This window comes from Apodemus sylvaticus, chromosome 6 (assembly GCF_947179515.1).
Source record: "Apodemus sylvaticus chromosome 6, mApoSyl1.1, whole genome shotgun sequence".
NCBI lineage: Eukaryota > Metazoa > Chordata > Mammalia > Rodentia > Muridae > Apodemus > Apodemus sylvaticus.
In genome coordinates, this window is record NC_067477.1 from 33,876,423 (window position 1) to 33,891,014 (window position 14,592).

The 14,592-nt window shown below is 39.4% G+C and overlaps 1 protein-coding gene across 6 annotated transcripts in view; it reads right to left on the reverse strand.

Annotated features, from left to right (window-relative positions):
* The window catches only part of Nrxn3 (neurexin 3), a 1,578,315-nt gene that overhangs the window by 1,070,262 nt on the left and 493,461 nt on the right, over positions 1-14,592 (reverse strand). For all 6 annotated transcript variants that reach the window (XM_052185306.1, XM_052185305.1, XM_052185308.1 and 3 more), the window contains one exon: positions 9,451-9,834. In XM_052185306.1, coding sequence (XP_052041266.1) covers positions 9,451-9,834 — 384 coding nt within the window. The remainder of the gene's footprint in view (positions 1-9,450; positions 9,835-14,592) is intronic.

Consider the following 14,592-nt stretch of genomic DNA (forward strand, 5'->3'; position numbering starts at 1 on the left):
AAGTTTGAGGTCTGGGATACTGAATTTCCCTGAAGGCCTTTTACTATTGAGAATAGTTTTAGCTATCCTGGGTTTTTTGTTATTCCAGATGAATTTGAGAATTGCTCTTTCTAGCTCTATGAAGAACTGGGTTGGGATTTTTATGGGGATAGCATTGAATCTGTAGATTGCCTTTGGCAAGATGGCCATTTTAACTGTATTAATCCTGCCAATCCACGGACATGGAAGATTTTTCCATTTTCTGAGATCTTCTTCGATTTCCTTCTTCAGAGATCTGAAGTTCTTGTCATATAGGTCTTTCACTTGTTTGGCTAGAGTCACCCCAAGATACTTTATGCTGTTTGTGGCTATTGTGAAGGGTGTCATTTCCCTAATTTCTTTCTCTTATCCTTTGAGTCTGCTTATCCTTTGAGTATATAAAGGCCACTGATTTGCTTGCGTTGATTTTGTAGCCAGCCACTTTGCTGAGATTTAACAGATATATATAGAATTTTTCATCCCAAAGCAAAAGAATATACCTTTTTCTCAGCGCCTCATGGTACCTTCTCCAAACTCGATCATATAGTAGGTCACAAGACAGACCTCAACAAATATAAGAAGATTGAAATAATTCCATGCCTCCTATCAGATCACTATGGAGTAAAAGTGGTCTTTAATAACAATAAAAACAACAGAAAGCCCACATACACATGGAAACTGAACAATACTCTACTCAATGATACCTTGGTCAAGGAAGAAAGAAAGAAAGAAAGAAATCAAAGATTTCTTAGAATTTAATGAAAATGAAGGCACAATATACACAAATCTATGGGACACAATGAAAGCAGTGCTAAGAGGAAAACTCATAGCTTTGAGTGCCTCCAAAAAGAAATTCGAGAGAGCATACACTAGAAGATTAACGGAACAACTGAACGCCCTGGAACAAAAAGAAGGTAATTCACCCAGGAGGAGAAGACAGGAAATCATCAAACTCAGGGCTGAAATCAATCAAGTAGAAAGCAAGAGAACCATACAAAGAATCAACAAAACCAAAAGCTGGTTCTTTGAAAAAATCAACAATATAGATAAACCCTTAGCCAGACTAACCAAAGGGCACAGAAAAAGTATCCATATTAACAAAATTAGAAATGAAAAGGGAGATATTACAACAGAAACCGAGGAAATTCAAAAAATCATCAGATCCTACTACAAAAACCTGTACTCAATACAACAGGAGAATACATCTGGAGGAAATGGACAGTTTATTAGACAGATACCAATTACCAAAATTAAACCAGGATCAAATAGACCATCTAAACAGACCCATAACCCCGAAAGAAATAGAAGGGGTCATAGATAGCCTTCCGACCAAAAAAAGCACAGGACCAGATGATTTCAGTACAGAATTCTATCAGACCTTCAAAGAAGACTTAACACCAATACTCTTCAAACTATTCCACCAAATAGAAACAGAAGGAACACTACCCAACTCCTTCTATGAAGCCACTATTATGCTGATACCAAAACCACACAAAGATCCAACTAAGAAAGAGAATTTCAGGCCAATTTCCCTTATGAATATCGATGCAAAAATACTCAATAAAATTCTTGCCCACCAAATCCAAGAACACATCAAAACGATCATCTACCATGATCAAGTAGGTTTCATCCCAGGGATGCAGGGATGGTTCAATATAAGGAAATCCATAAATGCAATCCACGACATAAACAAACTCAAAGAAAAAAAAACACATGATCATTTCATTAGATGCTGAAAAAGCATTTGACAAAATACAGCACCCTTTCATGCTAAAAGTCTTGGAAAGGACAGGAATTCAAGGCCCATACCTAAACATAGTAAAAGCAATATACAGCAAACCGGTAGCCAACATCAAACTAAGTGGAGAGAAACTTGAAGCAATCCCACTAAAATCAGGGACTAGACAAGGCTGCCCCCTCCATATCTTTTCAATATAGTTCTTGAAGTCCTAGCTAGAGCAATTAGACAACATAAGGAGATCAAAGGGATACAAATTGGAAAGGAAGAAGTCAAAGTATCACTATTTGCAGATGATATGATAGTATACTTAAGGGACCCCAAAAACTCAACTAGAGAACTCCTACAGCTGATAAACAACTTCAGCAAAGTGGCTTGCTATGTCTTTCCATTCCAGTGATTATCCACCATACTCTGTAGTTGACATTAAAGTGCAAAGATATGTCCCTATTCTCTAAGCTACATTGTAAACTCATGGAGTACACAGTGTATCCTGTAAACCTCTGTCTTTAGGACCCCACTGCCCTAGCTTGATGTGGAACGAATATGGAGATATGTTTACTGAATGGCTGCCCCAATGTTAGAGTTTAATAACAAGTATTATCATTTGATTTCCCACGGTTTTATAGAAATGAGGCTTCTGATTCTAAAGCTACTGAAGGAAGAAATGTGTTGAATGTGAAGAAAATTTTCCTGCAATACTGTTGTGGATTTGTCTATGGCTTGTATTATGTTAATTGGGTTTCTAAAATTGTATGAGAATTAGTATGTAAGATGCTGAGGGTCCCTACCACCAGTTGGTTCTGATTGGTAAATAAAGTGGCTATCTGCTAATGGCTGGGCAGAGAGACAGAAGTGAGACTTCAGGATTCACAGGCAAGGGGACTAAGAAAGGAAAGGAGTAAGGTCCAGGCCTGAGAGGTGGAGATGAGAGAGCATACCAGCCATGGAAGAACCGGGGAAGAGTCAGCTTCATGAATCACCCCTTGGGTCTAGGGGAGCAACGATAGAATATAGATTTCAAAAAATAATAACTCAGAAATATCGGAGGGGAGGTGCCAGTCACAGGGAGGTTTGAGAGTGGCCCAGTCATTGAGATGCTTAAGACATAATAAAATAGAAGGCTACATGTGTGTTTCATTTGAAAACCAAGAATACTAGGTATGGATAGGGAGGAATGTACTGCTGCCACTACTGGGGTGATTTGAATAAAGATTAATTGCCTACTGCAACACAATACTCTATAGATATCACAAAACAAATTTTCATTTTCATTTTCATGTTCTACTTGCTATCTAGCTATATAATATATATACTATATATATTATTTATAATATATTATATAATCCTAGTATCACCAAGGAAGAGAAGTGGACAGATGCAAGATGTTTTCATACAAAGACTACCAGGACTTGGTTCTTAAACAAAATGTAACAAAAAATGCCCATGGACAATAATAATGCCATTTACTAATAAAGGAAGAAAAGAAAGTAAAATCACTTTGGTGCTGGAAGGCCTTGCTGCATCAATGGTTGTTCAATGATACTAGCACCTTAATTTTTAAACTGAGATGCAAAGAAGAAAATGGAGATATAGAAGTTTGGGTTTCCATGGAGATTCCTAGGCTTGAGATCCCAATTTGAGCATCACTGGTACAAGGATGATCGCTACAGCGGCAACAAAATGGGTGTGCAAATAGAGACCCAGACAGATCTAAAGTGCTAATTTCAAACCACACAGCATGAATATATGTATAACACACTGCTAGAGATTATGGACACATAAATATATTTCAGGTACTTTTTCCTTAAGGATCTTTGACTCCAGATTTTTGTATACATGAGGAGAAAAGGCTACTTAGTGTGTTGTGAAAAGGAATGGAATAAAGATGAGAAACCATAAACTATTCATTGGCTCCAATTTAGAGTAATATCAACTTCTCTGGTCTTCTCCACCTATCAAAAATGAGAATGAATCACAGAAGACCCAAGGCTCCAGCCTCTCTGGAACTAATATCTCTGCCTTCCCAGGCAGAATCTACTGCTGGGACTGCTGTTGTTACTGTCACCCAAGATCTCATGGTCAGCCAAAATGTTGACTGAAAATTAAACCTTGAATAAAGATGGGGAATATATACTGATCCCATCCTTCCCTGCTGGAATAAGACACTTAAGATACCTCTCATATCTTTATTCTTGGTTTTATCACATGTATAGGATATAGAAACAAAATCCTAGAGTCTGGAAGAAGTATGTCCTGTCTATCTTAATTCTGTAAATTAATGTTCTCAGAATCACTTGATTTCCATAAGCACAGTTAATGTTTTATTTCAGCACTCATTCAGAAATAGCCAAAATAGGCAAGACAAAAAAATCCCAAACAATTTCATATGGCTGTGGGTCTACAACAATCTATGGCCTTATGAGTCAGGGTTTTCTGCCCCTAATCATAAAAGAATGAATACAAGGAGAATAGTTCCATAAGATTGTATTAACTTGGATATACATATATGTGATTTACATGTATGTGCACACATGTATACATGTGTATGTATAAATATACAATAATTAGGAAGATATATCTTAGGTTTCAATATGATATTCATCGGGAGAAGAACACACAAGGTTCTTATAGCATGATTATATCCATAAATAAGAACAACCAAACTCTAAAAGTATGAAAAGGACTAGCTAAAACTGTTTCAATGGTTAGCTAATTGTGTTCAGACATTGAGTGAATTTTTTCCTGATTCTTGGTTCTTTCTTGTATTTTTAAACAAGTATTGAATGTGTATCTAATTATTTTATAGCAGTGGTTCTCAACCTCCCTCATGCTGTGACCCTTTAATACAGTTCTTCATGTTGTAGTGGCCCATAGCATAAAATTATTTTGTTGCTGTTTCATAACTGTGATTTTGGTATTGTTATGAAGCATAATGTAAATGTCCACTATGCTGGACATCTGCTATGTTATCTCAAATGAGGTCTTGACCCTCAGGCTTAAAACCACTCTGTTATAGCATGAATTCCTTTTCAGGATAGCAAAATTCAAAAGCTTAAAAGGATCCACAGTTGCCTCTGTCATTTATTGTGTCTTCTATATACCTTAATCAAAGAGGGGTTTAAAATTAAAGGAGCATTTCCTTTAAATATATGTAGTCTCAGTCTATGCTGAGAAAAATTTAATCTACTCTCCCAATTAGGAGGAAGGCTTGGATTTCTCACTTGTCCGAAGGACTAAAAAACTGACCCTCATCTTCCCTCTCAGGGATTGTTTTAATATACCATAAACATTACCCTACGTGAACACGATTGACATGAGAAGGCCCATGATTCTGTAAACACTGTCCTAGTGGGAACGAGATATGGAAGATACTGTGTGTAGTGTTTCCTCATTCTCATGACCTGCTCTCCTTAGGAGAAACACCCTCTTGAAGACATAGCTGCAGGGCTTCATTTCTAAAGATCACCAGTAGTTAGAAGCTCTCGAAATTGAAAACTATGATGATGGAAGAAACACTGGACAAGAATGGAGTGGTGCTGAGCAGTTTTTTTTTTTTTTGAAAGAGTGCTTTCACAATGTTACTTCAAGAGACTAGCAAGCCTTCCTAGGTCCCCTTGATTCTCAGTATCTTTTCTTTGATGATACTGATACTAATAACTAATTATAGACCAATCCTTAATATGGACTTAGTGTTCCCTACATTTCATCAACCCATATTTCAAGAGGACTGCAAGTCTTCCCTACAACCGCATTGAAAACAAGACACAGGATATTAGGGTGAAGGAGAAAAGGAACACTTTCTTGCTTTGAAATTTAAATTTAAATTCAAATCCACTACGTTTCCAAAGCAGCAACAACCATAATATGAGCTAAGATGAGGAGGCAGCCATCTGGAATAGAAATAGGCCACATGGGGTTGCTAAGTCTGTCAAGTGCCTGGACTCTTTCCAAATGTCTTTGTAGGGTAGCCTACCCTGGTGCTGGTTTGGAGAGATAGAAAGGTCATTTGAACTCTGGGATGGAAAAGACTGATTTGATGTAAACCCAAGGTATTGAGGATATTACACTGTCTATAAAAGCAATCTATGAACAAAAGTTTACCTCAGACATCTCACTTCTTCCTCTTGTAACTCACAGGCCTTGAGGCGTTAGAGCCAGGAAGCAGTGTTAGAGCCAGCTGTGCAAGGTGTTTATGAGCTCACCTATTTCAAGGGCAAATCAATGGGAGTTGGTCCAAAATTGGCCAAGTACAGTGAAAGTCACTGCATCTTTTACATTGTCATTTTTGACTAGTCATTAAAAGGCAGCTGATTGGGGATATATGAGGGACAATTATTCTTGGTACAGTGCAGCCAAGAGCCATCCATTCTGCCCAAATGAGAGGCAGCTAAGCAAATGTAAGACATTTGATCTATATATCGCTCAAGTCCCAGACGGTCCAATGGATTGTTTTATTCCCCCACTAATTGTTTTTTGCCCCTGTATTGTTCTTGACACTGTGTTCAGAATGAATCATTGGACTGGAAAAATGAGAGGACTGCTCTGTTATTGAATATAATAGAGCTTCCCAATGACATTGTTTTCCTCATTGAAACTGCTTCCTCAGTGGAGACTTTTGAGTAATTTTTCTTCAGTTTGTTATATATATTTTTTTGAAGACCTAAATTCTTCTAGACACCATGTCCAATAAAAGCAATAAGCATGTATCTGGCAGAGTTCCTGTTTTGAATCAGCAGACTAGTATGTAGTCATTTAAAAGAAACAAGGTTATGTCAGACATGGGCGGTAGGTGTCATGAACATGACCATATCATATGGAAAGCTGTAGAACAAATAGGCAGAGTGGCCATTTTATATGATGAAATTGGGAGCGGGAGAAAGGAGATTGAAAGTTTCTTAGATTTTCTCATTCTTATTTCTGATGTTCAGAAACTATAGGCATTCCTAAAGAGTGACAATGAAGGAAGTGTTTCATAGTCTCTTTGTGTGGGAACATTTGCCCCTTTGGCTTAAAGACTAGTTGCCCCATGTGTCTGAATATCAGACTGATCACTGAACTCTAACTATTGCTCTAAATTTTTTTATCATCTCCTTCCTCTATTTTTTCTTGGAAGTTCTAATATTACATCTAAAATGAATCATTTGTACCAACATAATAAAACTAAAGAAAATTCCCAAGAAGCTGTGCCCGTGAGCCTAAAATAATTGTGACTTGACTCACCTAGATCAATTATCTCACAATAGTAATGTTACCCTTAGTAGGAGCCAATGTGAATGAAAATGGGAAAGTTGAGTGTAACAATGAAAACTTCAGTTCAGAGATGGGCATGGCTCAGGAATGACCCTAGACGAAAAGTTCCAACTACCGGTGTAAAGTAGGTCTAATGGCAGACTCTACATCAAAGTTGTCCTCCCCACTACCCTCTAAAAGATGAGGCAAGAGAATTAGGAAATATATAAGGCTGAAGACTAAAGTAAATTTTCTTTTTAGCTTTCTACTTAGTTACCTAGGACCACCTTTGTCTCTAACTTTGACAAAGCATTTCTTTTTCCTTCAGAGAGAAGAAACTCTACATACTAACTTCTAAATGTTGACTTGATACTTTATTTAGCATTTTTCAACAAAGCTTACCACTTTATTAAAATATATAGATGGTGATGTCTATTATTATTTTTATTGTTAGCCCCTTTGGTTTCCTATTCACAGTAATTTCTGGAACCTAAAATCAAAAGCTTTTAATAGCTACTTAATTGTAATCAGATAAATTAAAATTTTGGAAGACCACCTGTTCTCCTGCGAGTCTTATAATATCTTTTTTTAAAAAAAATTACTTGGTGTGTTTGTGTATATGTGTGGTCTCAGGCACATGCCAGAAAATAGAAGTCTGAGGACAGATTGTGGGAATTGGTTCTCTCCTTCCCATGTAGTTTCTGAGCATTGCTCTTCAGACATCATCACTTTTACCCAGTGAACCATCTTGCTGGTCCCTATAATGTCTTACAGTGGATAAAATTACCATTGAGTCTGTCCTATTCCATCCTCGAGATTTCCTCTTTTGGCAAGCTAAGAATACTTGACCTTAATTAACATAAGGCAGTCTTCTTTTCACTATGGCTAACCTGTTCAGTTGGTGAGTATCTTAGTAAAGCAAATCTGAGAATTTAATTCCTTAGTGGATTGTCAAGCTAAATTTGAGTCCATTGTACATTCTATGTTTGTCTTTAAATAGCTTTGTATAAATATATGTGGGATTGATTTAGAAGGAAAGTTCATACTTCTGTCAAGAAAATAAGCGACGGTGCAGTGCTTGGAGGCGAAATGACCTTGAGAGTGTTTTAGAGTCAGGCAGGCCTGGAATCCTGTGTTACTAATTAGCATGATGACATAAAGACCCTTCATCTATGTCTCAGTTCTATATCTATGAAATGAACATTTAGACTTACGGCCTAAATATTTTACTTTTTGTGGGGAAAATTTTCAGAACTAAGTATGACATCAAGGAAGTAGAGTTTCACATAATGATTATGTTAAAAAGTGTCCATCAATGGATCTTAGAAAAGAAAGCAGAGCATCTCTAGGGACCTCAGGCCACTGTGACTGAGATCCTCTGACCTCTGGGTTCTGAATTTTTTTATTCAGTTTGCAAAAATGCAAAAATGAGAATAACTCTCTTTATAATTGATGTATTTGTTTGTGTCCCTAGTGATCTGCTCTGTCGATAGGCAGCACCCACAAGAGACATGCCAGATCACCCACATGTATCTGTGAGAGTGACCCCTCAAGAGGAAAAGTTTGTGAGCTGAAGTCATCCCACTGACTTCCTGACTTCTTAAGGCTAAGAGCTTGGCGATAACAGGCAGTTTCAGTTGTTAGGCAAAGAGGCTTCCAGACGAATGTGCTTTCACATTTTCTCTCGCCCTTCTGCCAAACAAATGGTCACTCATGCTCATATCTTTTTTTTTTACTACTTCTTTGAAGAAATGCCATCTAAATCCCTGCAGTATGCTGGCTTTCTTCACTCCTCTGCACCTTCCCCTTGATGATGGTGATGCTAATATCTACCCACAGAGCAATCACTAACATGTATTAAATGCTTTCCACATCCCAGGAACCCATTAACGTAATCACCATCAGCATCTGATGAGGTAGCTTCTTGGTTGCCGGGTCTTTAACAAATGAGTGAATCAAGTCTCTGAGACGTTGTCTTGGAAAAGCTCCTATGACTAGCTCCAGAGATCATGTTCATAACAACTCCATCACTCAGCCTCGTATAAAACTGTTTGCAAGTAGTTATTTAATCCCAGCAGACAGGCAGCGCCACGGCAACAGAGACAGACACATTTTGTTTAATATTGTGCTTCTGGAGATTAGCCCAAGAGTCAGCTGGCAGAAAGCACCAAGGAAGTGTGACTTCAAGGACTAAAGGAAACACCCAGTTGCTTCTTTCTAGAACCTTCCCTATGCATAGAAGATATTTAAAGTGTAATGTGATCATGGGGATGCTTATTATATACCTCTCCTTTCTCGCATCTAACTGACTAAACAAATTTAACCATTCACAACTAGAAAGAATGAGTTCAGAAACCAGAGAACTCAATATTATTGTTGTTTGGAAGCAGAAAATTACAGGGTGGGTAAAGACGACTGTTGGATCGTGTATCACTCCCCTCAGACCCAGAAATACCACATACCTCTTTCACAGGTTCTCCCCCAGTAGCCGGTGCCAGTGCAGTCACAGATGAAGCGGTTCCAGCCGTCCTTGCACACTGCATTGTTCTTGCAGGGGTAGCTGTCACACTGCTTGGCACTCATGCGTGAACAGGAGGACTTGACGCCTGCTGCATTCTGCATCTCCGCCAGCTGCCGGATGTTCTTACTGCGCCCGTCGATGAACAGGTCGCGGATGCAGCCCACATAACCGTAGTTGAGCATGGCGGTCCAGAGCTCCGTGGGGAGAATGAGGCCAGCTCGGTTCTCTGGCAGCCCACCCAGATACATGTCCCCCTCCAGGTCCAGGATTTCACTCTCCCCACTGGCGGTGAATGGCGTGCGCCTGCTGTTCACAGATATGGTACCTGGAATGGGAGACAGGCACAGTGTGAGTTAAGGATCTTCTTACATCTCAGGTAAGACTCTGGAGCTGCTTCAAGGAATGTAGCCCAACAGGTGAGTGGGGAGATCAGCTCTTCCTTGTCAGGAGACACTATGGCAACCAGGGAAACAATGGCTACAAGCTGCTAGGAAGAACCACTTGGTTCCGATCCCTGAAGCTATGGTGGTGTGGGCTATTAAAAGGGATTCAGAAAGAAACCCAATGACTAACCCCAGTACATCTCTTCTCTCCATAACCATATCCGCTGAGAGATAAGATACAAAATAGGGCATAGGGAGGTTAAATCCCAGTTCTGCCAATTGCCAGCTTTACAGTCTTGAAGAACAGATTTCACTTTTCATTTCTAGAGGGAAAAAAAAATAATTATCCTCAACTAGCAGGATGCTGCAATGATTAAAAGAATTCAGATCTGTAGAGCATTTACAGTGAAGCCGGGAACAGAATGATTCTGTATTGCCTGTTTTCTTCCGGTGTTCATGGTTTCCCCAAAAGACTGGGTTTTCTCTCTCTATGAATACGCTATAGACAAGGCGTTGACTGTCCACTCTGTCAACCAAAATTTTGTGCACTACCTTTGACTGCTTTTGTTATTGTTTTTGCCTTGTGTACTTGTTTTGCTTTTAGACAGAAGATCACAAAGTAGCCCTACCTGGTCTGGTACTTGCTATGAAAACTAAACTGGGCTTGGACTTATAGTCATCCTCCTGCTTTGCTTCCTGAGTGCTGGAACTATAGGCGTGAGCCACAACACCTGGATGGAATGTGATTCTTCATGCGTTATTAAATGCACAGGGAACACTTTTTCTTTCTCCAGTGTTAGTTACAGGCACAGCGCTAGGCTTGTTGGGCAGAGTCCTCCTCCTACTGAGCTGATTTTGCAGAGCGTCGAGGCAGAAAAATCAACAGAGAATCTAAGAATATTAGCTAATAGCAGCTGTTGTAGAAATAGCCAAACGGGTGCCATGCGGGCAGCTCGTAGGCCTGCTCTAATGTCTGTACTCACTGGAGGCATCTCTGTATGGAGAACAGTGAAGGCAAAAAGTTGAAAATGATCCAGACCTACACAAGGCAAGACAAAGTGCATGCCTGGCAGAGAGAACAGTACTTACAAAGCCCTCAAGGGACTGTAAGCTCATTCACTGAGTAGAAATGTCTATGGATCAAGCCTCACCACCCAAGTTTGATCCCTGGAACTCAGGAAAAGGTAGAAGGAAAAGAATCAGCTCCACAAAATTATGTACTTCATAGTATACATATATTATTATTCATTATTATATGATATAATAATAATAATGATTATTATTATTATTTAGACCTAATTGTGGGAAGGAAGTTTTTTCGTAATTAAACAGGCAAGAAGAGATGAGAAAGAGATGGACCCAGAGACACAGATAAGTGCTGGGAGTGCCAAAAATAATGGGCTCTGCCAAATGAGATTCCAGAAGCTATAACCCAAGTTCCTGGCCTGGAAAGATGGAAGAAGTCCATTTGACTTCCATGGCTTTCTCACCCTTTGCCATTCCCCCAACATCTTGACAGCTCTCTTTCCTGACCTACGAAATAGGAGATGACCAATGTGGTAACTGAGTATCCTGACAGCATTGTTTTCTCTTAAAGTATTATTCTTTGACATGCTTTCTAGGTAGTGTGAGAAGCGGGTTGCACCATCCATTATTCAGCCTCTGTTCTGCCTCTTCTGCCTGGGCCTTAATTCCCTCAGCCAGTGATCATGCAGTCCAAGGGCTGAAGGAGATTAAAGGAGATCACAGATATGCTGTGCGTGCTCCAAATTATAACAGGAGAATGAACAGAATAGAAAGACCACAAAGGGCCGCTGGTGTGTGGTTGGGGTAGATTACATCAGCAACCCTCCCTTAACTCTCTTTAGAAGCTGTCTTCTAGAGAAATGGGCTTTGCCTATTTAATTCATAATATTTCAAGACCCACATGACAAAAAAATAATACCTGGTTGCCATTTTAAACATTTTATATATTTAATTTTTTGGATTTATTTATTTTATATGTATAAGTGTTTTGAATTTGTGTGTGTGCATGCGCATGCACTAGAACACATATGTGCACATACATGTGTGCCTGGTGCCTGAGGTCAGAAGAAGGCATGAGATCCCTTTGTGAACCACCACGGGAGGCTGGGAATCAAACGTGGGACCTCAGCAGGAGCAATAAATTCTGTTAAGCCTGCTGAGTCATTTCTCCAGCCCCTCATTTTATGAATTAGAGAAAACTGACTGATTTTGAGTGCTGGGGCTCAGATTTAGTGATTCACACACAGAAGCATTTCACTCTGCCTCTGAACCATGATGCCAGTTATGTGTTTTTGCAGGATCCCCCCTCAAAACAATTTTGTGATGTAGGAGTCATTACTGTTCTTGCACGGTTGGGAGAGGAGCTTTCAAGTCTCTTCCCTTAACTGAGGAGTTCTTGCAGGTTTAGACTACTTAATAGCAAAGATTATTTTTTATTAGATATTTTCTTTATTTACATTTCAAATGTTATCCCCTTTCCTTGTTTTCCCTCTGAAAACTCCCTATCCCGACCCCCTCACCCTGATCACCAACCCACCCACTCCTGGCATTCCTCGACAATGTGGCACTGAACCTCCACAGGACCAAGGTCCTCTCCTTTCATTGATGCCCAACAAGGCCATCCTCTGCTACATATGCGGCTGGAGCCATGGGTCTCTCCAGTTGTAGAGAGTTGGTAGTTTAGTCCTTTGGAGGTCTGGGGGTACTGAAATAGATGTGGCTGCTGGAGGGTTTCTCATGCTCCAGTGAATGGCCCCAAACCCGAGACCATCACTAATTTGACTGTGGAGACACGATAATGATGATAATGATGATGACGATAGTTATTATTATGATCATTGAATAATAGAAGTTATCATGGAGAGAAATTAATGAACCCTAGGGGAGATGGAGAGAGATAGTGGGGACACACATGAAATTAAACTGCATAGTATAGATATATGAAATAGTCAAAGAAAAAAATTATTTCAAAAAAGGAAGACGTTGAGATTTGTATCTCCTAATGGCTTCTCTTAAAGGTTTCTTTAGCTCTTCAAACAGATGGGCTAGTGTTGTGGCCTGAATGGGAAATATCCCAAATATGCTCTATATATTCCTGTATGTTTGAACCCTCATTCCCCAGTTGATTCTCGTTGGAAGTTTATGGCATGGCTCTGGAGGAAGTCCGTGGTCCCTGGACGTAGGCCTTGAGTTTTGTTAGTCTTGTCCAACTGTCTGTCCACTCCCTGCTTTCCGAGTGTGGATGCACTATGAACAGCCATCCTCTTGCTTCTACCACCATGCCTACTTTGTCTAATGCCATGCCTTCCCTGTCATGATGGACTGTAGCTCTCTGGAATTATAAACCAAAATAACCCTTTCTCCATTAAGTTGCTTTAGTCATGATATTTTATAGTAGCAATGGGAAAGAAACTGAGACAAGAGACATGTAGATGGCCTAGTATGGTCAGGACTCGAATCACTTTGAAATTTGGAGCCTATACTGTATCCCATAGAAAGCCTGTGCTCTGAAAGTGTGGCTGAACACTTTGTGAGCACACATTTTGGGTTTTAAGACTCATTGTCTCCACTGAGGAGTGCTCATAAAATGTTTACTACACCATCACTGAGGCCAGTATTTATTCCTGAAATGCTCAAGAGAGAAGGCTTATTTGAGCATGCTTATTTTACAAATATCTATTATAGAAGAAATTGATAGCTAACTGGAAAAAAATATACCAGAAAAATATCCTCACAAAGAAATGAAATTTAATAGATCATTTTGAAATGTGATGTTACACTGCTTTCCTGAACTCATTATTGTTTACCTAGTAAATTTTATAGGCTAAAAATAAAATATATGATGTCTTTATGTATATTAGCCTTCTCAGAACACCAATGGGTCACCACTAAGTCACACCAAGGTCATACATAATTGCTAGCAAAACCTTCAACCATACCACATCGTCACAAAGAGATAACAGCAATGTTTTATAGACAATTCTGACAAAGTGTTCTGATGCTTGCTGCTCCAGTTGGCATTTTATTGATAAATTTAAGAAAGAGAAATTTAGCCTCTAGAGAAAGTATGTTTTTGTGTTTCTATCTTTTAAGAAAAAACACAAACTGCTCATTCTTGTTCAACAAGCACATTTAATTTTAAGCCTCTTGGTTGTGACCAGATTTCAGACAATCAATAGAGAATCCTACTGGGCAGTAAAACATCCAAAGCCACAATCTGCCACTGCCTGCATTCTACATAGACCCCATCCAGATCTTCCTGAGGGCAGTATAGCTCATCTCTGCCACCCTTCTAGCTGGGAAATTATGCAGAAAAGCTGCCATTCTGTGAAAGCTCAGCAATTTCTAGTTTTATCTTTGGATGGGGGACCTTCTTGCTTTGTCATAATGGTCAAGGGTACCTAGACATTAAAATGCCCAGACTGGCTTCATGTTCACAGGAGATGTAATCCACACAAATACAGCAAATGAAGCTAAAAACCATTCTTAGCTGTGTGTTGCCCAGATGAAGAATCAGAAAATAGCCTGAAATTTAGATGCTATACTTAGTCCTCTTGGGGAAACAGCCTTACTAATAACAGAGAATATGACCAGCTTCTCCAGAGGGTCCTTCAAAAGGCAGCCAGACTGTTCGGGTATTCAAAAGCCCAGATTCTCTATTGCTGCCCACCACC